The sequence below is a fragment of the Triticum aestivum genome, chromosome 6A (genome assembly GCF_018294505.1).
Source record: "Triticum aestivum cultivar Chinese Spring chromosome 6A, IWGSC CS RefSeq v2.1, whole genome shotgun sequence".
Taxonomy (NCBI): domain Eukaryota; kingdom Viridiplantae; phylum Streptophyta; class Magnoliopsida; order Poales; family Poaceae; genus Triticum; species Triticum aestivum.
This window is the reverse complement of record NC_057809.1, coordinates 597341839-597365148: the sequence shown is the minus strand read 5'-3', so window position 1 is coordinate 597365148 and position 23310 is coordinate 597341839. Positions and strand designations below refer to the sequence as shown.

General features: G+C 46.5%; 3 protein-coding genes and 2 pseudogenes across 3 annotated transcripts; 4 read left to right on the top strand and 1 right to left on the bottom strand.

The window, feature by feature from the left end:
• The first annotated feature begins 85 nt into the window (after positions 1-85).
• LOC123129781 (calcineurin subunit B-like) lies at positions 86-2071 on the top strand (annotated as a pseudogene).
• Positions 2072-3191: 1120 nt separating this feature from the next.
• On the top strand, positions 3192-5083 carry LOC123131233 (BTB/POZ and MATH domain-containing protein 1-like; annotated as a pseudogene).
• Positions 5084-6550: 1467 nt separating this feature from the next.
• Positions 6551-8003, top strand: LOC123131232 (BTB/POZ and MATH domain-containing protein 1-like). Its single transcript, XM_044550954.1, has one exon. The coding sequence runs from the start codon at positions 6562-6564 to the stop codon at positions 7636-7638; it is 1077 nt and encodes a 358-aa protein (XP_044406889.1). The 5' UTR covers positions 6551-6561; the 3' UTR covers positions 7639-8003.
• Positions 8004-14497: 6494 nt separating this feature from the next.
• On the top strand, positions 14498-16922 carry LOC123131231 (BTB/POZ and MATH domain-containing protein 2-like). Its single transcript, XM_044550953.1, has one exon. The coding sequence runs from the start codon at positions 15514-15516 to the stop codon at positions 16630-16632; it is 1119 nt and encodes a 372-aa protein (XP_044406888.1). The 5' UTR covers positions 14498-15513; the 3' UTR covers positions 16633-16922.
• A 1112-nt stretch (positions 16923-18034) lies between these two features.
• On the bottom strand, positions 18035-22279 carry LOC123128828 (heparanase-like protein 3). Its single transcript, XM_044548926.1, has 9 exons — positions 21822-22279; positions 20758-20794; positions 20454-20637; positions 20181-20329; positions 19552-19779; positions 19273-19462; positions 19060-19185; positions 18707-18806; positions 18035-18606 (listed from the first exon to the last, which is right to left on the bottom strand). The coding sequence occupies exons 1-9, from the start codon at positions 22074-22076 to the stop codon at positions 18247-18249; spliced, it is 1629 nt and encodes a 542-aa protein (XP_044404861.1). The 5' UTR covers positions 22077-22279; the 3' UTR covers positions 18035-18246.
• Between the last annotated feature and the right edge of the window lie 1031 nt (positions 22280-23310).

Below are 23310 nucleotides of genomic sequence, written 5' to 3'. Positions count from 1 at the left end.
AAACGCAATAATTTGATTATGTTCATCAGAAGAGGTATCATGTTGGTTAAGGCCAGTCGCATTACAAGAAATTTGCATGGGGGTCATGGGATACTATCTCAACTCAGTAATTAAAACATCCAACATTTTCTTTTCTTGTTTTCGATGCGGGCCAGGTTGCCTGTGAAATTGTAAGTCAATCTTCAGGGAGCAGCAAAGCCATTTCCTATCTTATATTGAAAGCAGCACAAGTGTGTTGTGTTGGTGATCGGTAGTGTCAACAGAAACACAACACTTTGTTCTACCATTACCAGAATTAATTGATGTGGTGTTGCTGTTTTTTTCCATTTGAACTGAAGTCTCGCAGCAGGTACGAGCGGTTCTGCCAGCTCTACCATAACGCCAAGGGCTTCCTCTACATCCCTGAGTTCTCCACCAAACTGCTCTCTGAGGTCCGCAGAGTTTTGGCTGCTTTGCCCCTTTTTGTACGAACTGATCGGCTGCACATGCCAATAGTGATCTTGGTTTTATGTACTGTCCTTGGATTATGCTGTTGCTACACTAGTGAGCTATGCAGCCTGTGGTTCCCCCCTAGGTTTAGTGCAGAGTTCTGCAGCCAAGAGAGGTACTGATTTACATAACCCTTAGTGTTCCTCTGTAAATTGTGGGGAAAAGTGAATTAGAACTCCATCTAGGATGTGTATTTGAGGATTTTAGATTGTTTTTTCAGACATATAGCCCCAAGACAAAGACCCAACATTACCGTCAAACATGTCAGATGTGCTGCTTTGACATTGAGTGTCAGATACCCCAAAAATTCTGAAAATAACCATCTTGATCAGAAATCAACTGATAGTCACCTAGTAGTAAGTAGTAGCTATTGCCAGATAACTGAAGCTGATCCATTGTAGTGATATGCCGACCTGTTCAATGCAAATCAGTTGGTGAATACCTTCTTGTTGATGATCATGGTCTATCTCAATGCTATGAAAGGATTAGCATAAGAACTTTTTTCACAGTTTGTGTTTAAGTCATGTGGAACCTGAAAATTTATTTCATTAACATCACTATGAATGAAAGCATCTTCCACATCTTGTTGGAAAAACGCTCCAGCTTAGGTTAGCTTCAGTAGATGCGAATGTCATCATAGTCTTCAGGATAGGACCTATGATTTAGCAGCAATCTTCATTCCAGTAAAAGGTAATATCAGTAGTCCATCAAAGTTCAGTGGCCCATATAATTATTTTGCCAAAATGCATGCTGTAGAAGATCGGCTGCTCGTTTTCTTTCCCTAGAAGATCGGCTGCTCGTTTTCTTTCCCTGTAAAACTTAGTACTATCTCATATGCCATATCTCATGCAGTTCCACAAGAGAAAAAACGATTGTTGATTCTTGTTGTTCTATGTTTGACTGTCAAAGCTATACTTTGGAGATTCAGCAATGTCAATTATAGGCATGGGTGTGGTTTTTTGAGCTTTCATTTCTCTGCTTTTGTGCAGAGGTTGCTACGTATGGTTGATAATTTGAACTTTAAAGATTTTGTTTCCTTCCCCTCTACTTGAACGCAAGGGCCAGCCTTCAGAAAAAGATCAAGTGTAATTCTTAATCGTGTTTGAATTTATTGTTTTCTTTCCTTTTGATTTTTGAAACGAGTATATGTTGAGATGGACTCTTTGGTCCTCATGATAACTCATTTGCTGGTATCGATTTGGTTTTATGCTTCATGGAACAGTGATGCTTAAGGTGTATGATATCGATGGGCAAAGGGAAAGCAACCTTCAAGGACCCGGCAGAGGTTTTACCGGACCTAACAGGATCATCAATGTCAGCGCGACAAAGTGAGGTTCTCACTTCTTAACAAACATGTATTTCATTGCATAGTACATTCACTTGCAAAACAAGAGATGTGACGTCAAGAGAGGTTCCATAGCATGTATGGACTTCATGTCGCCCTCTGCTCTGTACTGCTAGCAGTATGTTGCCGGGACCTGTTCTGTATTGCCTTCTGTTCTTATACCATACTCTGGACTCATCTGCAACTTATTTTCTGATGTGGTTTCAGATCATCGACCAGCCTGTCCTGAAGAAGTGAAGATGGATGTGGAAGTACCAATCCACTAGTGAAAAACAATTGGGTTCGGCAGATGAGGATGCAAGCTCTGTCTGTCTGTCGAAAACAATTTGTCCATACCCTGTAGAACTTGAAAGAAAACAGAGTGGCACTCACAGTTGCTTTCTTGTGTACCTGTACACATATGGCCAAATCTTGCTTGTAGTTAGTTTGTTATGGATCCTCAAAAAAAAAGTTAGTACTCGTTCCTTGAAATGGTTGTAAGAATGTCCGTAAAATTTAGGCTACCTTTGGCATCCTCGTTTTTGTTTTTTAGTTTAAGAGAATAGTGTGGCTTTTAAAAAGCCATGGTTTTCAAATACAACAGATGAGGTCTAGACCTCTTTTTTTTATAAATCAAACTGAGCAAAACTGCTGCTTTATAAGACCGAGGTATTCATTTCCTAGGCATTGGAATACTAATATGGTTATGAATTACTACGGTTTTAGAGGAAAAAACGTGCTGCCAAACTATGCAGAAAATCATAACCTCATCTTGGATTCATATGTGGTGCCGGAGGTTGAGCCACTTGCCATGTTAGGTCGGAGAGAATTCATATCGCAGAATTTTAGGACATGTGAGAAAAATCATGCATGACACCACATACATGTGAAATTTGGAAAAGAGTGTGATCATTTTGTCGTCCATGCTCACTAGTATATAGTATTTTAAAACTTTTGATACCTCCATTTTCATCTTCTCAGTTTGAAAGTACATGGTCTTATTTATGATTGTTTTGACAATTACTCCCTCCGTCCGGAAATACTTGTTTTAGAAATGGTTGTATCTAGACTTATTTTAGTTATAGATACATTCATTTTCAACCATTTTTAGGACAAGTATTTTCGGACGGAGGGAGTATTTGAAACGCACATGCTTTCGTAATCAGAAAATTCGTTTCAGCCATTACGGGCGATGACGTGCGGGCCCGGCCCGGTGGGGATTTGGGCGAACCTTCCAGCCCACCGGTCTCGCTCGTTTCCTTCCCCGCTCCTCCTTTATAGCCGCGGCGCTAAACCCTCGCCGCCCGAAGCAGTAGCGCAAGCCCATCCCCCCACGAGAGCTAAGATCGAGCGCCCAATTCCGCGGAGCGCATCGGCAATGGCGGCCCCCGTAGCCGACGGAGAGCTGTCGAGGTCCGCCATCGTGTCCGACAGGGCGAGAGGGCGCCATCTTCTCACGATCCACGGCTACTCCGATACCAGAATCACCGCTCCCACCGGAAAGTGCGTCAAATCCAGACCCTTCACCATCGGCGGCCATCGCCCATCGCTGGCGCATCGGGTACTACCCCAACGGCCTCAGCTCGGCGGTCGAGGATTACGTATCCCTCTCGCTGGTGCTAGACGAGGATGTCGCGGCGGCTGTGAAGGCCCAGTTCTCTTTCTGCCTCGCCGGCGACAGGGACGTGTGCGAGGAGGAGTTGTGGCAGGAGTTGAGCCTCACATGGTCACCGGTGAAGGACTTCGCTTCCTGGAGCGGCTGGGAGCACCCGAAGTTAATCAAAAGTTGGGACCTGCAGAGCTCCGAGCATCTAAACGTTTCCTTCACCATCCGGTGCGACATCATTGTCTTTCATGATTGCCGCGCGGTGGATGACGCGGCGGCCTTCGTCTCCGTGCCCCCATGCGACCTGCGTCAGCACCTCAGCGAGCTCCTCGAGAGCGACAACGGCGCTGACGTGGTGTTTAAGGTCGGCAGTAAGATCGTCTGTGCACACCGATGCGTGCTCGCTGCCCGCTCTCCGGTGTTTGCTGCCGAGCTCTTCGGACCCATGAAGAAGGGCAATGTCGAAGGTGTCATTCGCGTAGAAGACATTGAGCCAGATCTGTTCAAGGCTTTGCTTCATTTCGTATACACCGGCTCATTGCCAGAGATGAGCAATAAGGAAGACGAAGAAGCCGTGTACCAGCACCTACTCGTCGCGGCGGACAGATACGACATGAGGCGGCTGAAGTTGATCTGCGAGGAGAAGTTGTGCAAGTACATCGAGGTCGGCACTGTGGCGACCATCTTGGCGCTAGCCGAGCAGCACCGCTGTGAGGGGCTCAAGAAGGCATGCCTAGAATTTCTCACTGCTCCAAATAATGTGAGGGCTCTCGTGGCCACGGACGGCTTCAAGCATCTGAGCACGAGCTGCCCTTCTATTATGGTTGCGCTCATGGCCATGTTGCACATTAGTTGAGTAGTTCATGCCGAGTGGTAATTACTCAGCTAGCTGTCTTTGACTCTTATAGTATATCGCTGCATCCCCGCAATTCTGCCAGTTAACCTGGAATGCATTGGAATTAAAGGGAATAAAATGCTCAGGCTTTGGGTACTAATACTGGTAGCCCATGGGTTTTAGGTCTTTGACATGATATATTGCTTCTGTTTTAGCAATGGGTACTCTATGGTCTCTGAACCTTATTGACTTATGTTATTAAACTTATTTTTGTGGTCTATGAATTCATCTGCACTAACTGTGGGGTAGCTAGTATCACCTTGTTTCAGCAATGGCACCCTTGTCAATTTATCATGGACGATACTTTTCAGGTAGCTCTGCTGATTTAATTTCGACTGGGCAACTCTCAGTTTTCTGGTTATATTATTTCACCTGCCTATATAGAACGCTTTGCATGAGTAATGCAACACACTTGTGCTTTCTTTTTTTCCGAGGAGATTGTTACCAGATAGCTTGATCATTGCATCCACGTTGCTTCTGTAAATTTCTCCTTTTTGCTTTCTTGGGTCAAAACTCAGGGTTGACATGTGACACTAGTTGGAAACAATGAAAAAGAAGAGATCTTGTTGCCAAGGAATTGTGCAGGGTACATATAACAACCAATATCCATACCTTTGAGGATGTGCTGATTTAGGAATCGGATGCATCATGAAAATTCTGTACAAATCATGAAAATCAGTTTGCTTCTAGAATTTTCATTGCCGCCTTGTTGGCAATATGTCTGCCTTTTACTGCAAAAAAGGTACCTCTTTATTCATCACTTAACACTGTTACATCATAAACCAACAGATGTACGGTTGGCTGCTTCTGTTTACCACTAGAGGTGCCATGTTGGTTAAGGGCTATCAGAAAACAAGGAATTCAGATGAGGATCATGAGATGCCATCACAGTTTAGAGAATTAAAACATCCAACAATCATTTCTTCATACCCTGCATATGGTCAATACTGCCTGTGAAATTACAATTTAATCGTCAGTGGCCAGCAGTAAGCCACTTTTTTTTCAATAACAGTGTTTTTTGCTGATGGTTTCATATCACAGAAATGTAAAAGCAATTCTGGGCACTACTGTACAGTTTTTTTTTCCTATCTTAAATTGAAAAGGAACACGTGTCAGGTATCGATTGGAGATGATATGCAGTGTCAGCAAAAGCACAACATTTTTTCCTTTTATTACCATAATTTTCGTCTAATTTATGTGGGGATGTTGTTTTTACCCAACTGAATTGAAGTCTCACAGCAGGAGAGATAACGCTTCTTCTGCCAGCTGAACCAAGGGGTTCATCTCGGAGGATGATTTCCTCTCCATCCCAGACTTCTCCACGAACCCACTCTCCCAGGTTCGCAGAATTTTGGCTGTTTTTTTTTTCCTTTTTGTACCAACTGATAGACTGCATGTGCTGATAAAGTGATCTTAGTATTTCTTTGTAGTGTCCTTGCATTACATGTTGTCGCTACAGTTCTGCAACTAAGAGAGGCACTGACGTACATAACTCTTACCTTTCCTCTGTCAAAAGAGGTGTATTTGAGGATTTTACACTATTTTCTCACAGACATGTAGCCAGATAAAGACCCGACAAAACTCTCAGACATGTCAGGAATAACTATGCCAAAATCCACTGATAGTCACTTAGCATTACGTAGTAGTAATGGCCAGCTAACTGAAGCTGATTCATTGTAGTGATATACCAACCTCTTGAATGCAAATCAGTCCGTAAATACCTTCTTGTTGAAGCATGGTCTATCTCAATGCTAGTCTCTTGGATCTTTATGCTATGAAAGGATCAGCATAAGAACTTTTCACGGTTTGTGTTCAAGTCATGTGCAGCCTGAAAATGTATTTCCTGGATATCACTATGAACGAAAGCATCTTCGACATTGTTAGGAAATATGCAACTTGTATTTCCAGGTAGCCATAGGCCAGTATATATACATGTACATGTGAGAAATATATGCAGGAAACCCCTTATACATGTACCATCATGTTCATCAAAAGTGTTTCAGCCACAATTGACGTGTGGAGATTTGGGCGAAATCTTCCAAAGGATCTCCCTCCTCCTTTCGTCTCCCCTAAGCGTACGAGACAATAATTTCAATCCACAATCTCACCTTAGTACGATGTATCACATGCACCGTTGGATTGCATCATCTTTTTAATCTGTGCGGCTTGCAGTGCAGCAGCGTCGTATATATCAAAATCGAACTTAAGAAACCATCCTACGCACAGTTGTTTCGTTCACCGCCGCCAATGTCGAGGAGTAGGCCGGCAATGTCGCCCTCGAGGTCTGCATCCGCCATCGTCGCCGACAAAACGGAAGGGTACCACTTTCTCACAATCCACGACTACTCCCGAACCAAGGGCATCCCCACCGGCGAGGGGATCGGTTCACAGCCCTTCACAGTCGGCGGCCACCGTTGGTGCATCTACTATTACCCCAACGGTGATCGCTCGGAGGCTGCGGACTATGTGTCCTTCTCCCTGGAACTAGAAGAAGAAGATGGCGCGACGGCGGTGAAGGCCCAGTTCAGATTCTGTTTCGCGGGCGAGGAGGAGGAGGCGAAGCAGGCGGCGTTGCTGGCGTTGGCATCGGCGGACGAATTCACCTCCAGGGGCCGCTGGGTGTGTACGAAGTTCATCAACAGGAAGGTCCTGGAGAACTCCAAGCATCTAAAGAACAACTCGTTCATGGTCCGGTGCGACATCCTTGTCATACACAGGTACCGTTCCACGGACAACGCTGTGGCCTACGTCTCCGTGCCCCCATGCGATTCGTCCCAGGACTTTGGTGAGCTCCTCGAGACTGAGAAGGGCGCCGACGTGGTGTTCGAGGTTGGCGATGAGACCGTCGCCGCACACCGTTGCGTGCTCGTGGCCCGCTCGCCGGTCTTCGCAGCTGAGCTCTTCGGACCAATGAAGGAGGGCAATGTTGCCGCTGCTGGCGTCGTGCGCTTGGAAGACATGGAGATGGAGGTGTTCAAGGCGCTGCTCCGTTACGCGTACACGAGCTCACTGTCACTGCAGGGGATGGCGAACGACCACATCACGTGCCGGAAAATTCTCGTCGCGGCAGACAGGTATGGCATGGGGCGGCTGAAGCTAATCTGTGAGGAGTGGATCTGTGAGTGCATTAACGTGGACACGGTCGTGACCATCCTGGCGCTAGCCGAGCAGCACCATTGTGAGGGACCAAAGCAGGCGTGCTTCGATTTTCTTGCAGATCCGGCGAAGCTCAGGGCGGTCATGGTCACCAGCGGCTTCCAGCATCTGTGGGAAAGCTGCCCTTCTCTTATGATGGAGCTCATGGACATGTGCTTGCCGCATTAGGTGAGTGATGGATGATGTCCATGAGTGTTCCAGCAATGGTGAATCTGGGTTTCTAGACTAATGCAGTAATCAGGCAGCTGTTTTAGTTTATCCGTGACATTTCCTATAGCTTGTTAAAGATCGAGATGAAAAATTAGCCTCGTTTTGCCGACGTTTTGTCCGTTCATTGCATCTCCACAATGTACTGTGCCAGTTAACCATGACATGCGTCAGAATCAGAGGGCATAGAAAATGCTCAAGTTTTTTGGCAATGGTAGCTCGTGGTCTTATATTGAACTTGCTTAAGCATTCGGCGCTCCATAGTTTCTGAATCGTGTTTACTTATATGTTGTTATTATATTTTTACTACTTCCTGTGGTACATGATTTCACCTACCTATCTTTCTAAGGAGATACAAAGTAGAAATCACATTGTTTGAGAAATGACATACTTGCCAATTTATCATCAATGACTATTTTTTAGATAGATATGCTGATTGAACATCCATTGTGCAACATTTTTTATTGATCCGCGCATCTACAAACACATGCGGCAACATCTAGAGAAACTAGAAATCGACAGATGTCCTGAAAACTATGCAGAGGGGATCCAAGAGCTCATCGGTCACGGATTACGTATCCCTGGTACTAGACAAAGGCTGTGACGGCAAAGGTCCGATTAGATATCTGTCTCGCCAGCTTGGAGGATGAGGCAGGACAAGCAACATCGATGGCGTTGGAGTCGGTTGGCGAATTCACTTCTATGAGGGGCGGTGCTACCCTATGTTCATCAGATAATAGGACATGGAGAGCCCCAACGCCGCTCGATAGAAATTGGTTCGGGACGTGAAGCTTTATTTATTTCCCTTTATCAAAGAACTACATGGTTCGTCGAACACCCAATGTACTTATATCACGCAAAGCCGTCCCACACCATCTGACAGTAGTGATGCGGGCTTGTTAAGTGTCGTCACATGATAGCATTATGAATTGTGAGAATTAACTTCTTCACACCCTCAGCATAAAAAAAGAAGAATCAACCGTCAAGTCCATCTTGTGTTAGCTTCACAAATCCTTGTGTTTAGACTGAGAATTTCCTCAACATTTGTTATTTCTCAATGTCACCAACATGCACAAGAGCCTGATGCTTCCACATGTTTATACAAACTAGGAATCAAATGCATAAATTTCTCAAATGTCTTATCAAAGCTACTCAAAACAAGTAACAAGGTAAAGACCAAAAATTGAGTTCATGTTGGGCGAAACCAATAACAAGCGTGACTTGGCTTAACAATGATGCTCATGATCCACTCAACGCTGAAACATGACAGAATAAAAAAACAAATAATCCTTGGGCTGACCTTTTTGTGCGTAGACTCGACTTACATACATGCACCTACCACTTCCGGAGCCGGGAAACGAATAACGCCAACCAGTCCATCTTGAACAACATGACCTTCCGACGGTTAAGCCCATCAAAACCGTTAGGCAACTCAAACTCCTCCATCTCTCCTGTCTCAACGTCAGCTACATAAATCTGCCTCTGACTATCCTTAAGTAGCATCGTTCCACTCTTCTCTCCTAACAATCTCAGGTATATTTTCTCTGGCCTTCTTTTAATCGGACTAGGTGGTTTCAACTCGACAGTGCGCGTGGTGAGCCACGTGGCCTTGACAACAGCACCATTCTCGCTCTTTCTTCCATCTTGCCGTGTGCAGACCTTTAGTTGGAGGCCTGGTCTTGACAAAAGTAACACCAAGGGTGTCCCTTCAGCGGTGACCGCAAGTTGTGGGTCTTCGTTGGTTTCCGAGTAAGTTGTCCTGTCCATGATCATTGTCTGAGAGATGTGCAACGTCTCCATGTCCATGTCAACAGAGTAGTCAGGATACCAATTCCGGACGCTCCAATGCACCTTACCGCGGCACACAATGGCATCGGGATGCTTACAGTCACGGATCCCTCCAGCGGTGTCAAAAGTTAATTTTATAGGCTTACTCCACCTTGACTCACTGGACGAGAACCTATAAAGGCTGGGCGGGCCGAATTTCATCGGGCCGATGATTAGCACTTTAAAGAAGGTCGAGTAGCCCGGTTGCAAAGACTGTTGCTCTGCGCTCGACGAGTAGTCTGCACTAGTTAGGATGGTGTAGCTGCTTTCACGGAAGTCCAAATGTCCGCATAGTGGGGGAAGCACTTCGCACACGCCGGCAAGCGGATTGCATACGGCCAGATGAACAACAGACTTGCCATACTTATAGCCAACAGCTACGTTCGGGGAGAGGCGCACGAGAAGGAGGCCGCGGCGCGCAGTGAGCGGCTCCGCGCTGTCGAGGTTGCACGCGTCGGCGTTGGGGAAAAAGGAGCTGAGGGAGCGGCGGGCGAACACCGACCGTGGCGTCGGGACAAAAAACGTCGCAAACATGGGCTTCCCTGTCCGGAAGTCGGGGTCCGTACGGTCGAGCCGTTTCGGGGCCAAGAACCCGGCGAGGAAGCGGCTCGCCCCATGATCATCCGGCCAGCGACGACGAAGGAAGGAGGCGTCGGCTACGAGGCGGCTCCAGTTCTTGCACGTCACGGCGCAGCGGAAGAGAGTGGCCGTGCCTTCCACGCGGACGAGGATCTCACGGATGGCGTCGTCCGGGAGCGACACCGCCTCCGGCAGCGGCGCGGCCGTCTCATCCATCTTTGATCTCTAGCTTGATCTCGTCGCAGACGTCTGTGTAGCTGGACGAGGATCGAGAGTATTTGCAAGGTTATGTACGTGATGTCAATCAAACTAAGTTGCGTCCCGATGGATCCAGCTATAAATTGTGGTTTCCTACTAAAAATTGGCCGGTCCAGCATGTTGGACGGCTTGTGCCCGTCGCGTTGTTCACCGTCCATACTCGCGGACCAATTTTTAGTACGAAACCACAATTAGTTTTTTTTTGCAGGGAACCACAATTAGTTCACCGGCTTTGTGCTCGCAGAGTATACGGCAGATAGATGTTGGCGACACAATCCTACCCAAACACGATCGAGAAGCCACCTCTCAAATCCGCCCCGGTTTCTCCCTGCGCACCCATCATCGATCCCATAAAAATACCTGCTCAGACACAGATCGGCAACACGCACAGATCAGATCTACCCCTCGGCCGAGAACAATGACTGGATCAGATACCAGGGTCGCGGCCTGCTTGAACCCGCCCACCATAACAGAGCTGAACGCCTCCCAAGGCCTCCCGCCATGGATCAGCCTCGACACAAGGGTCTACCTTGCCGACCGCCACAACTCCACCACGGCGGCAGCCGAGACAAGCAAAGGCCACGCCGTCCAGGTCTCCATCTGCTTCGCGCACCCGCCGGCCCTCTCCTACGTGTGCATCCACTGCCCCGGCCTCCAGCACGCCAACTTCGCCAGCGAGCCACGCGTTGTCCGCTCGGAGAAGCAGTTCCTTCTCCTGCACCTGCCGCTCAACTGGTCCACCAGACTCGTGCGGCGGTCCAGTGAGTACTACATGTACCAGGCCGTTCCAGGTAGACCACCGACGCTCTCCCGGATTCCGGACCCACCGGGTCGTAGCTTCCTCGTGGCACGCGATCTTGGCATTCACTGTTGCGGCGACGGCGGGGAGTACATCCTGGCTGGTCTGTGCCCGAGCCGTGATGATGCTCAAGGAGGATATGAACTTCACCTGTACTCGTCGGTGTCGAGAGCATGGACCAGGAAACCTGCTTATCTGGAGAAACCACCGATTGAGGAGCAGCTTCCTGTTGCATCGCACAAGGTAATCCCCCTTGGAGGGAGCCTGCTAGGCTGGGTCGATCTTTGGAGGGGTATTATGGTGTGCGACGTGCTCTCTGATGAGACTTATGCATGCGTGTGGTTTGTCCCACTTCCCGGCCTGATGCCTGGGAACGAGGCTGATTGTCATTTGTGCCCATGGGTCATTCGAGACATCACTTGCATCAATGGATCGTTCAAGTTAGTCGAGATCGAACTTATTTCTTTACCCCCAAAAAACAAAGATGAATAAGGCATTGCGGTGGCATATCTTCCGGATAAAACTTGTGATGATCCATCCTTTGTGAAACAGAACAATGATTTGGACTCCATGGAGCCTCACAAGTTAATTGGTTGGAGGTCCGTCATATGGAAAAGACTCCTTTCGGACGATGGTTGGCACAGGGGGTGCCGTGTTCATGGTGATGACATATTGGTTGTGAACCAAGACCATTCTACTTTGTTGGCTGGGCTTGGGGACAAAACTGCCGGTAACTCATCAATAATGAACTTGCTACCATCTTTCCCCACCCTGAGCATCAATGGTGATGATGTTGTCCACATGAATTGCTTGGTGAGGTTGGACATCAAGAAGGCGCAAATGATCTCTATTGACATGGGAAATAAAATACTGAAGACAATGGTACCCTGCCCTGCTGCTGAATTGGATGACCACTGCTCCCACTTTCCCTGTGTGTTGTCAAAGTATCTGAGCAACACTCCATCTTTGTGACTGATTTTACGAGCAAGCAGCTCTGGAACTGTAACCGAAAATCAACAACTCAGGTCTTGTCCTAAAAATGTAATTGATATGCCAAATCGAGATCTAGATGCTTACCCCCAAAGCGTACAGGCAAGCCACTCCGTAAATGTGACTAGAAATCGATGCCCGAGTTCTCATGCCCAGGAAGTGGTTATTGCGCCAAATCGAGCTCAGAATGGTGGGTCAAACTTGACATCCCATCAAAGCTTTGGCTTCTTGGATACATTAACTACTAGGTACAATGGGAGTCATGTTGGGTATGTTGATTGCACACGCTCAGACTATGTCAACTACCAGCAGGCATTGCCATTGCAGCATCAACCAACCTTCCAACCTAACTCGGTACATCTTGCCAGTTGGATCTCATCAGGTCCAATGAACGCCCATCCAGCATACCCCATGGTTAACACAGCTGCCCTTGGACGAATTATGCATCAGTTTCCGCTGAATAACTACCGCCCGTTTCAGCCTCCATCACAGGCTCCTGAGCTGCCAATGCCCAACAAACTTTCAATACCTACTGCAGTGGGCGACCACTTTGTTCATGGCAGCAGGCGCCCAAGGACTCATCGAAACTCACCGTATGAAAGGCCGCCAAATTATTTCGCAAGCCAATGAGGGCTTTTACTAGGTGGTGCACCTATGAATACCTTTACTAGGTTGTGTAACCACATTGTTACAACAAGACCATATCATGTGTTGATATTTAAAATTTCTTGTTACAAGCATTACAACAACCATTCCTTATTCACCCCTCCTTTAAAAAAAATCTACCAATATAAGGGCTAGGAGGCAAAAAAATAACTGGGGTTCACTGGTTTAATGGCGTCGACGTCCTTCGCCCCTCCCGTTTCCCACCACCTGTGTGCTTTTCCTTAACCTTGTTCCCCTTTTCCTGTTGGAAAGCCCCGGGTCTCCACGTCATTCACCTCCGCCTTCCCTTCACTTGTCTCCTCCCCTTCATTATTTTGATCTTCCGCTCTGGCACACCTGGCTGTCATGATGGTCACCGACGGCTTCCAGCATCTGACCTCGAGTTGCCCACTTGCCCTTCTATCTTGGTCGAGCTCATAAGCGTTCTAGCTAGGATTAGTGAGTGGGTGAATCATTGTTGTTTCTAGGCTAGGCTAATGTAATCAGAGTATTTGTATTACTAATTTAATTTTACTATCATTTCATATTTTTCTTTTTGCGACAACTATCCTTGCATAATATATCCTACTGGCTGCAAAAATATCACCTTATTTTGTCTTCCTTGATTGGCTGACTAGAAGTAGTGCTAAATGCTAAAGGGATGAAAATACTTATCGCTGAGCATAATCACCTGTTGCGCCACGCTTGTGGACAAGTCAAGAACACGGTGACGTGCGGTTGGTTGCAACCGTCATGTGGTAGCATGTCGTTTGAGTTCATTCTATTTATTTTCTCTTCATGGTGCAGTTGTGAAAATTAACTTGGGGTGTTTAACTTCTCTCACACTCGAGGCCTGAAAAAAATAAAACCAACCATCAAGTCCATATTCACAAATCCTTGCTTTCACAGTGATGATTTCCTCAACATTTATTACTTCTCAGTGTCACCCAGATGCACAAAGAGTATGATTCTTCCACACGATTTACATAAAAAATATCAGGATTTTTAAAGGGAATTTAGCACTCCAAATCCATTTAAAATCACAACCAACAAGGTTCATTCCAGATGTTCATAAAAGTATTTAGTAGTAAAAATCTTTTTGTAGCCAAGGGACCAAACTACTTGGTCGGGCTTAGTTGCAAGGCTGGGGGGGGGGGGGGGGGGGGGGGGGGGAAGAGGCGCCTTCTAAAGAAGGTACTCACGTTTATTGAGTAACATTTATCAACTATAGTGTCTTGCATATTACAGCTACTAAGAAACTGAGGGGATTCGATGTATAAAGGAAGGTTATCTCCAATAGGACCTTTCCAAAGTCTGGAAATGTAGACTATTGCCGGCATTGATCCTTTCTTCCAGCCATATAGTGATCTTTAACTTGTAGCTTCCCAAATAAGGGAGTCACTAAACTTTTCTTCACAGTTGCAAATAGTATCTATTTTTCAGGTACTTGGCAAAAATGATATCCTTCCAAAGCCCTTTTTAATTGTCAAGTTTCCACCATCATTTAACAAGGAGACTGGTCTTTTGCTTAAGTAAATCTTTAATCCCAAAGCCAGCTTTGCATTTAAATTTACAAACTTGAGACCATTTGACAAGATAGTATCATTTTCTCCCACTCCCCCCCCCCCCCCCCCGCCAGAAGAAAGCGCCTCCTATGTTTATCAAATCTTTCAATGAAAGTTTTAGATAACACAACATCGACATATAATAATAGGCAATACTGGACATGGAAGTGTTGAGAAGGATAAGTCTACCACCTGAAGAGGCTGCATTTCTAATCCAGGATTCACACCTCCGACTTCGGGTTATTATGAGTTGTGTATCCTTTTATATTGACTTGTGTATCTTTTTTAGTACGTTAGCTTGTGATTTACCTGTCAATAATAATGTGATTCTGTAAATAAATGTTCATCAAATTCTGCCCATGAATTACCTTGTATTTTGATTAGAAGCTTGGTAAGTAAATAAAAGTGAAATTGGTTCTGGAGGTAAGTAAATTAAGGTGATTGATTATTATACATGAAAGGTTGGATGAAGGGGTGGTGGATAGAAAGGTGAAATGGAAAGCTTGCGTTCTTTTTAAGTATACAAATATATCTGATAATTTATATTCTTACACATACTGACCTAGGGTTATTATGTTCAGGGAAATATAGGTTGAAGATATAGCTTTTCATACCCTACTTGCTCTGCAAGAATCTGGAAACATATGGATGGGGAAAATGCACAGATGCAAAACAAATCAATAAAAAACACGAAATTATGTACATTTACTTGCTTGGTTTACATGGATAAGAAAAATAAGACAATACCGATAAGCACGGTCAAATCAAAGTCGAACCACATAAAAGAGTGTAGTTAGGATTTTACGATGCCACTAAAAACTCCACTTACACTGCGCGTAGAAATTCTAAAAAGAGGTCTGCGTGGATTGTAAAAACACTTCATATTTTTTGAGCTCAAAAAAATCACTTCATATTTTTTCTTCAATAGTGACATAATATAATTTCTTTACCACATTTTGCTCCATACCTTTGAACCAAACAAATGAAACAAAAGGAAACAAAAAATATCTGTTTCTGTAATTTTCCTCTGTTTTTTCTATAAACCAAACTATCTCTTCAAACCTATATATCTAGAGGATCCGGTAGGTTGATGAGTCCATCTAGGAATGGTGTGTGATCAATCCTACCCAACACAGAGAGGGCTACTCGAAGATATTGGTTTGCTTACAGACCATGACACGTGGGGCCCGCGGCGCGGCGCAAAAACCCTCACCCACAGCAGCGGCGACCAAATCCGCCGAGCAGGCCGGCAAGCCGCGGAGGTCCGCGTCCGCCATCGTCGCCGACACGGCGAGCGGGCACCACCTCCTCACGGTCCACGGCTACTCCCGCACCAAGGGCGTTCCCACCGGGGAGTGCGTCAAGTCCCGCCCCTTCGACATCGGCGGCCACCGCTGGCGCATCGACTACTACCCCAACGGCGTGCGCGCGGAGGTCGCCGACTACGTGTCCCTCTCCCTGATGCTCGACGAGGACGAGGGCGTCGCGGCGGCGCCGGCGGTGAAGGCCCAGTACGACATCCGCCTCGCCGGCGAGGCGGAGGAGGAGGAGGAGGAGGGGGCGGCGCTGGCGTCGGCGTCGGTGGACGACTTCACCCCCGGCAGGGGCTGGGTGTACACGACGTTCGTCTCCAGGGAGGAGCTGGAGGGCTCCGAGCATCTCAGGAACGACTCCTTCACCGTCCGGTGCGACATCGTCGTCGTCCGCGACTACCGCGCCGAGGACGCGGCGGCGGGCTTCGTGTCCGTGCCCGCGTGCGACCTGCGGCGGGACCTCGCCGGGCTCCTCGAGACCGAGAAGGGCGCCGACGTGGTGTTCGAGGTCGGCGGCGAGACCGTCGCCGCGCACCGGTGCGTGCTCGCGGCCCGCTCCTCGGTCTTCGCCGCCGAGCTCTTCGGGCCGATGAAGGAGGGCAAGGAGGACATGAAGCCGGAGGTGTTCAAGGCTCTGCTCCGCTTCGCGTACACGGGCTTGTTGCCGGAGACGCGCAAGGAGGACCAAGACGTCACCTGCCAGCACCTCCTCGTCGCCGCGGACAGGTACGGCATGAGGCGGCTGAAGCTGATCTGCGAGGAGAAGCTCTGCGAGTGCATAAATGTGGGCTCGGCGGCCATCGTCTTGGCGCTGGCCGAGCAGCACCGTTGCGAGGGGCTGAAGAAGGCGTGCTTCGATTTCCTCGCCGCGCCGGCGAACCTGAGGGCGGTCGTGGCCACCGAAGGCTTCCAGCATCTGAGCAGGAGCTGCCCTTCACTCATGGCCGAGGTGATCACCATGTCCTTGGGCATTAGCTGAGTGATGGATCATGGATGCCGAAGTGTCCTACCAGGTGAATAATTATTGTTTCGAGACTAATGTAGGGGAAATATGTATGTAATCAGGTAGCTGACTTAGTAGACTCTAATTGATGATCGAGATGCCGAAAAAATGCCTCATTTTGCCCCTTTTCTGTCAGTACGTAGTATCTCTGCAACTGTGAAAAATAACCAGGAAGTGCATTTTAATCAGAGGGCATGGAATGCTCTGGTTTTTAGGCAAATACTAGCAACTTGTGGTTTCAGATCCTTGTCATGGGATATTGCGCTTGTTTTAGCATTGGGTGCTCCATTTTGTTTCTGAACGACTGAACCTTATTGACTTGTGTTATTATTATCACTTAGTTATTGTGGTACATGATTTCATCATATGCCCAAACTTTCTAAGGAGATGCAGAGTAGTATGACACTGTTTCAGCCATCGGCACCCTTGCCAATTTATCATGGATGACTATTTTCAGGTAGTTGTGCTGATTAAACCTCCACTTCGAACTGTTAGTTATCTGGTTTCATTATTTCCCATGCACATCTAGAATGCTTTCTGTTTTTCAAGATGCCAAAACAGTCTCTTATCTACTCTGCCTGTTAATCAACAAGTACTCTGTTTTCAGATAGCTTGATCATTGCATGTACAATAGTCATGTATTTTTCTCCCCTTTGCCTTCTCCTTGTGTATGAAATCTCAGGGTTTACACTAGTTGGAAATGAAGAAAAAGAAGAGATGTTGAAACGAATGAATGCTGCATGATATGTTATAACAATCAGTACCCATACCTTTGAGGATGTGGTGATTTGGAACAGGGGAATCTTGAAAAACAATTTGCTTCTAGGACTGACATTGTCAGTAATATGTGTGAACTGTACCTGCTAGGAACAACATTTTTCTTCTGTTTACCAGTAGAGGTTCTATGTTGGTAAAGCCAACTGTAATACAAGGAATTTATATCTGGATCATGGGATGCTGTCTCAGTTTAGAAAATTAAAACATTCACCATTTGCTTTCCATTTTCTGCACGTGGTCCAGGGCCGCCTGTGAAACTGCAGGTCGATCTTCAGGGAGCAGCGAAGCCAGTTAATTTTGTCAATAGCCATTTTTACCTGATGGCCTCAGTTTTATAGACGAAATGCCAGGAGATCTGGCCAACTCCCGTTTCTAATATAAGTCTTGTAGAGATTTCATATAGACATATAAGAGTAAGAAGTGACTATGTTTAAAAGCTCTATATACTCGAATGTGTCTTATAGTGAATCACTATAGTTTAGATAGTTTTTTTCCTATCATATACTGAAAGCAGCTTCAAATGTCTGCATTTTAACAAAAAGGAGCTATGTGTTTGGGTTTCATAAAAGTGTCATAAAACAGAACAACAGCGGTATGAACAGAATGTCGAAATCATTTTCCCCATTTCATTTCCTTTCATGTGCACGCACAAACTTTCTTGACATTTCGTTTCATGAAAACAATGATGAATCACAAACATTGCAGCCTTACAGCTTACTTCATTTGCAGGTGAGCATGCTTTGCTTCTCACCCACCAGCACTTCCTCTAACCTACGATAACGGAATAATTTCCCACAAAAACCAATCAACAATTTACCTACATGCAGGAGCATAAAAGCCTGGAATATGAGCAAAGACAATGGAGTAAGGGGCCACGGTTATGGGCTCTGTTCCCTCAACCTGCACAGGCTCCAGCTTGGGGATGGCTCCATTGGCACCAGTTGCCAGCACATTGCCATTGAGCAGCATATGTTGGCTCTGCAGGTTCCCATCTTTGGCGGTGAGGTGGTATTCCTGCCTTGTGAGCCCAGCTGTTTCGCCGAGCTTCGGAATGGACCTTCTGTGCTCCTTTGCGCCGTGGGGATGCGCGAACTCTTGGGCGCCCTCGCTGTTCACATAGATGTGGTTTGTGTTGTTGCCACTGAGGTTGATCAGGAGTAGGGTGATCCCTTCCTGGAAAATTCAGAGGGAGAAATTTTAGTACAGGTCAGTTGGTTAATGCAGTGGCGGTTGCCGAAATGGAAGGGGGGCGTGGATCGCCCGTGCTCGTTACCGAATCTTTTGAGCAATGTGTATAAGCACGGATCTTGTTTGTGCCGTTGAATGTCGTGGAGAGAACCTTGGTTCCCATGAGGCGATGCCATAGCAGAGCACTGCAGAAGAAGGAAGGAATAAGTTGCATGAAGATGGCAAGTTTGGCATCATGTTTCAGTGCACAGGATGTATGGAACCAATACTTAACTTGGAAACTAAGTATGTGGTGCCACATTCTAATAAGTGGAATGATTTTAGACATGCATCGACTGGTATGTAATCATGATTTATGGTGTTCAAGGCCTTGGAATAAAAACATTATAGTTTTTCCTGTAGCGGAACTTTTCAAGAAATTCAGGCATGGCAGCTTACCTGTAGTAATCAGGATTTGGTTCAAATGTTGTTGTGTTGAGCAGGCCGTAATTCCCTCCAACCAAGGTTTGCCTGCAATAACTCTTTGTGTCGTACTTGGCGGACATCCCGAGTTGATCCAGGTACCTGAAACATCAACATGTCGTGGTTGATAAATACTATACTTCAGAATTCAGATAGTAACTTCAACTGCTGATCATTTTCTTGGCTTACCAGAAACTGAACACAAATGCATCAGTTACAAGGTGGTGGCCACTGTTGTAAGCCCCTCCAGCTTCGCCGACCCACGCGGTGGTGGATGTCCCTGCGGACTTCAGTATCCCCTGAAGGTTACTGAACGTGCTTACCATATTATCAAGGTAAGAGGGGTTGAGAATTTTCTCAACGAGATGCGTGTCGACACCTGATACAGCCAAAAAATTATATCCATTTATGCAGGTTCCATGTTTCCAGTTCAAGTGCCGAATCGACGGTGAGTCATGGCGAGCATACCGGGGCCTAAATTGTAGATATGGTGAGTTATCACATCCATCTGGTTCGGCTTTGTTTTGGCTACCAGCTCGGTGAACCAACCCGCGTCGAAGAAGCCTCCCGGCGCGATCACCAGCGGTTTTGATCCTTGGTATGCTTTGTCAACGACTTGGTTCAGGTTGATCACATCCGCGGCATACTGATCTGCACCGACCCGAGTCCCAACTCCACTGCCACTGAGTTCGTTTCCTGCAATGGAAGCACGGTAAGTTCCTAAACACCTGTACAAAAGGTACTGATTTACAATGTTTGTATTTTAAGCAACATTTTGGAAAGACAAGTTCAGGGTATTTCCTAAAAGTGTCCCTTTTTGTACATTGAGTAACGCGTGAAAAAGCAAAGAAGAGCATCATTTAGTGATATTTCCCCTTGTTCTTTACAAGTGATGATAGCTCAGCATCACCTAATCGACGCCGACATACTTGTCTGGGATTTCTTTTGCTCAAACCTATCAGGATCTCTCTTGATCATACTTATCAGGATTTCTTTCGTACCGTAAAGTAACTTGATAATAGTATTATAGCAAAAGAAAAAGAAGCTGTTTTTTGTGACTATATTTGTTTAAAGATCATGTTGATCAGCATACATACCAAGCTCCCAGCCATAGATATCATATCCCTTGCTGACAGTGTAGTGGATGAAAGAGGCAGCATTGGTGTAATCCCATGGCCCTCCCATGGAGCCATCAGGCATTGGGACCCGGCCATTCAGCGCATTCAGCCCAAAGACAATCTGTGCACTGCAATCATCACCAAAAGGACAACAAGCCAATAAAGTCACATTATCATTATCATTTTTTATTTACTTATATGTGTTTTTTTACAGCTACAGAGTTGGGGTTACTGATTACTGCGAAAATTTACCCGGATTTCTGGAAGAAGGCGTTGAGCTCATCCCACCGGTGCATGGGCAGGCAGCCCTGCGTGAACCCGAACATGGCCGACGTGTTCTTGGTGAAGGGAGAGCAGGGCGCACCGGTGTCGCCGGTGCCGTAGACCACCAGGTCCTGCAGGGAGCCGCCGAGCCGTAGCCGGAGAGGGGAGAAGGCTGCAAGAAGGAAAAGAATCGCCGGGGTTGGTACCGTGGAGCTCACTCAATGGAGAGATGCCATGATCGGCACCAGCATGGCAGCATTCATGAAAGCGAAAGGTGATGAGCGTGCCTTACCTTTCACGGCGTTCTGCAGGATCTTGCTGGACAGGTCCTGCAAGGAGGGAGACAATCATGGCTTGCGTCAGGAGTTTCAGGATAAATTGAAGGGAATTTTGCACAAATTAACCCGCGCAAAAATAATGACTGAGTTTAGTTGTTGTTTCTTTTCAAATAAAAATAGTAAATTGTGGGTTGTTCTATTGATTGGAATGTAACCAATTTTTTTGTTTGAAGGATGACATCACAGGGTTAGTGGTAGTAGTTTTGGAGTGGCCAGTAGGCACTAGTCTTTTGCATCAGCACATGATTGGAGGGACAAAAACGGAAATGGTCCGAGAGAATTACACTCCATGTAATCTCTTACCCATTCTCTCTCACAAAAGACCCCTACCGTTGCCGACACACGAAAAACAATCAACGAAAATACCTAAAAAAACACTGCTCGTGCTCTACATAGAGTATCTCACATGTTTTTAACCATACTATTTGGGATGCAGGAGTTTCACAAAGACCTCAAGACTTTTTTCTTTTCCATAATACAGAAGGCCTCATTTCCCGCCGAAACAGGAAAAATGGCGACGGCGCCAAAAGTGACCAAATTACTTACCTGAAAATTAATAAATTCCGTTGATACAACTGGTATGAGTTCTGAAATTTTGTCATTCTTATGATTGAAATCCAATCTGTTTGGAGTGCAAGTACTAGTGCTCTTATTAAGAAGGTTGGTGGGCAGTGGGCTTTTGCATCTGCACATGATTGGCAGGGACGGAATTGGAAATGGTCCGACAGAATTGATTATAGGTCCGTGTAATCTCCTCCCTAGGCTGTCAAAATTCCTATCCATTCCAGCACAACGCGCCTCCCAAAAGATCCATGGCGCTGCCGACACCCGAAAAACAACCAAACAGAAACATATATCCTCGGAAACGATGCCCGCCTTCTAAAGAATTCATACTGTACTATGCAGAGCTCAAACAAACAATTTTTTAAATTTTTGCAGAGATTTCAAGCGTCTCAAGAAACAAATTTGAGAGTGAGACAGAGGACAGAAGCAGAGAGGGTGTGCGACGTGGGGTTACCAGGTTGAGGAGGCCGGCGCGGCCCCAGGCGCAGGTGCCGTAGTCGCACTTCTCCGGCGGCCACCAGTCCAATGTCGCGCACACGAACGCCGAGTCCGTCTCCGCCACGGCGGCCCGCGCGTCCACCACCACCGCCTCGCTGACCGCGCTCGTGCCGTTCACGGCGGCCGAGGAGCCGGCGAGCGAGAGGACGGCGACGGCCCAGACGCAGAAGCAGAGCCTGGCCGCCTGCGGCAGCAGCAATCCCGCCGCCATGCCGACCAAGAACTACAGTAGCTGGCCGGAGGAAAGAGCAGCAATGCCGCTCTTGCAGGTGAGGGAAGCTAGCTTCTTCTTGCCGCGGCCTTATGCCATGGAGAGAGGGAGAGGAGGAGGGAGAGCGGCGGGGCGTGGTGGTTTTCCGGTGGGGAGATGGGAAGCCCGGCCGCCTTTAATGGCTTTGTGTGTTTGGTGGGAGAAGCTTGGAATCTTTATATGGGGAAGGAGGGAGGTCAGGGGAGGGAGGGAGGCAGAGCAAGTTGGCAGAAGAGAGAAAGCATACCATGTCATTGGGGATTTAGGGGGGCAACAGTATTGATTATTTTGGCCAATGGAAAATAGATGCCCCTTTGTGCTTTTACAATTGGTTTCTTTGGAAAATGCTCATCTCTCTCTCTCTCTCTGAATTTCGCTCAGCTTTATAAATAAAACAATAACCGAACAAAAGTACACGGCCGACGGATGCAAGGTGATGAGGTAGCTCGCATACAACACCAATCCCGTGATAACCAGAACATGTAGGATGAAACGCCGATCTTTGGAAAATGCTCGTCTCATACGCACACATGGTCCATACAGGATTTAACCCCAAAAACACATTTTTGTAAATTGCAAAGAATGGATATATGTATTGTACGCGCAAATTTTCTAACCAAAACATGAACATATGTGACCTGTTACAAATGAAAAGGTGTGGTTTAATGTGATTAGTGGAAGATTTATTTTTGTTTGACTTTGGCAACCTGTTGTTGGTGCCTCTGGTGGGTTGCTTATGGGTGAGGAAGGATATTTTTTGAAGCTGACTCCTGCATAGCTAGTAGGTTTATGATAAGAATGGTTCTTATGGACAAAAGGACTGGGTTCAAGTGGAAATGTGGAACCCGTTCAATGTTAATGGGGCTGTTCATTCATTGGATAAGGACGTGTACATGTTGATTTGGTTTAGATGCTAGGTTTTAATAACTTTCCCTGTGCAATTGGCGGTGACCTTAATATTCTTAGAAGAGGTAGAGAGAAAAATAAATGCAAGAAGCTCTCAAAGTGGTCCTTTTTCTTTAGTTCTGTTGTTGGACATTGGGGTCTGAAAGAGCTTGAACTCTATGGTAGAAACTTTACATGGTATAGTAATCGAGTTGATCCACTTTTATGTTAAAACATGATAGAATTTTGGTTGCCCTCTTTGGGATCAACATTTTTCATTAGTTACCGTCTAGACACTTGTAAGCATAGT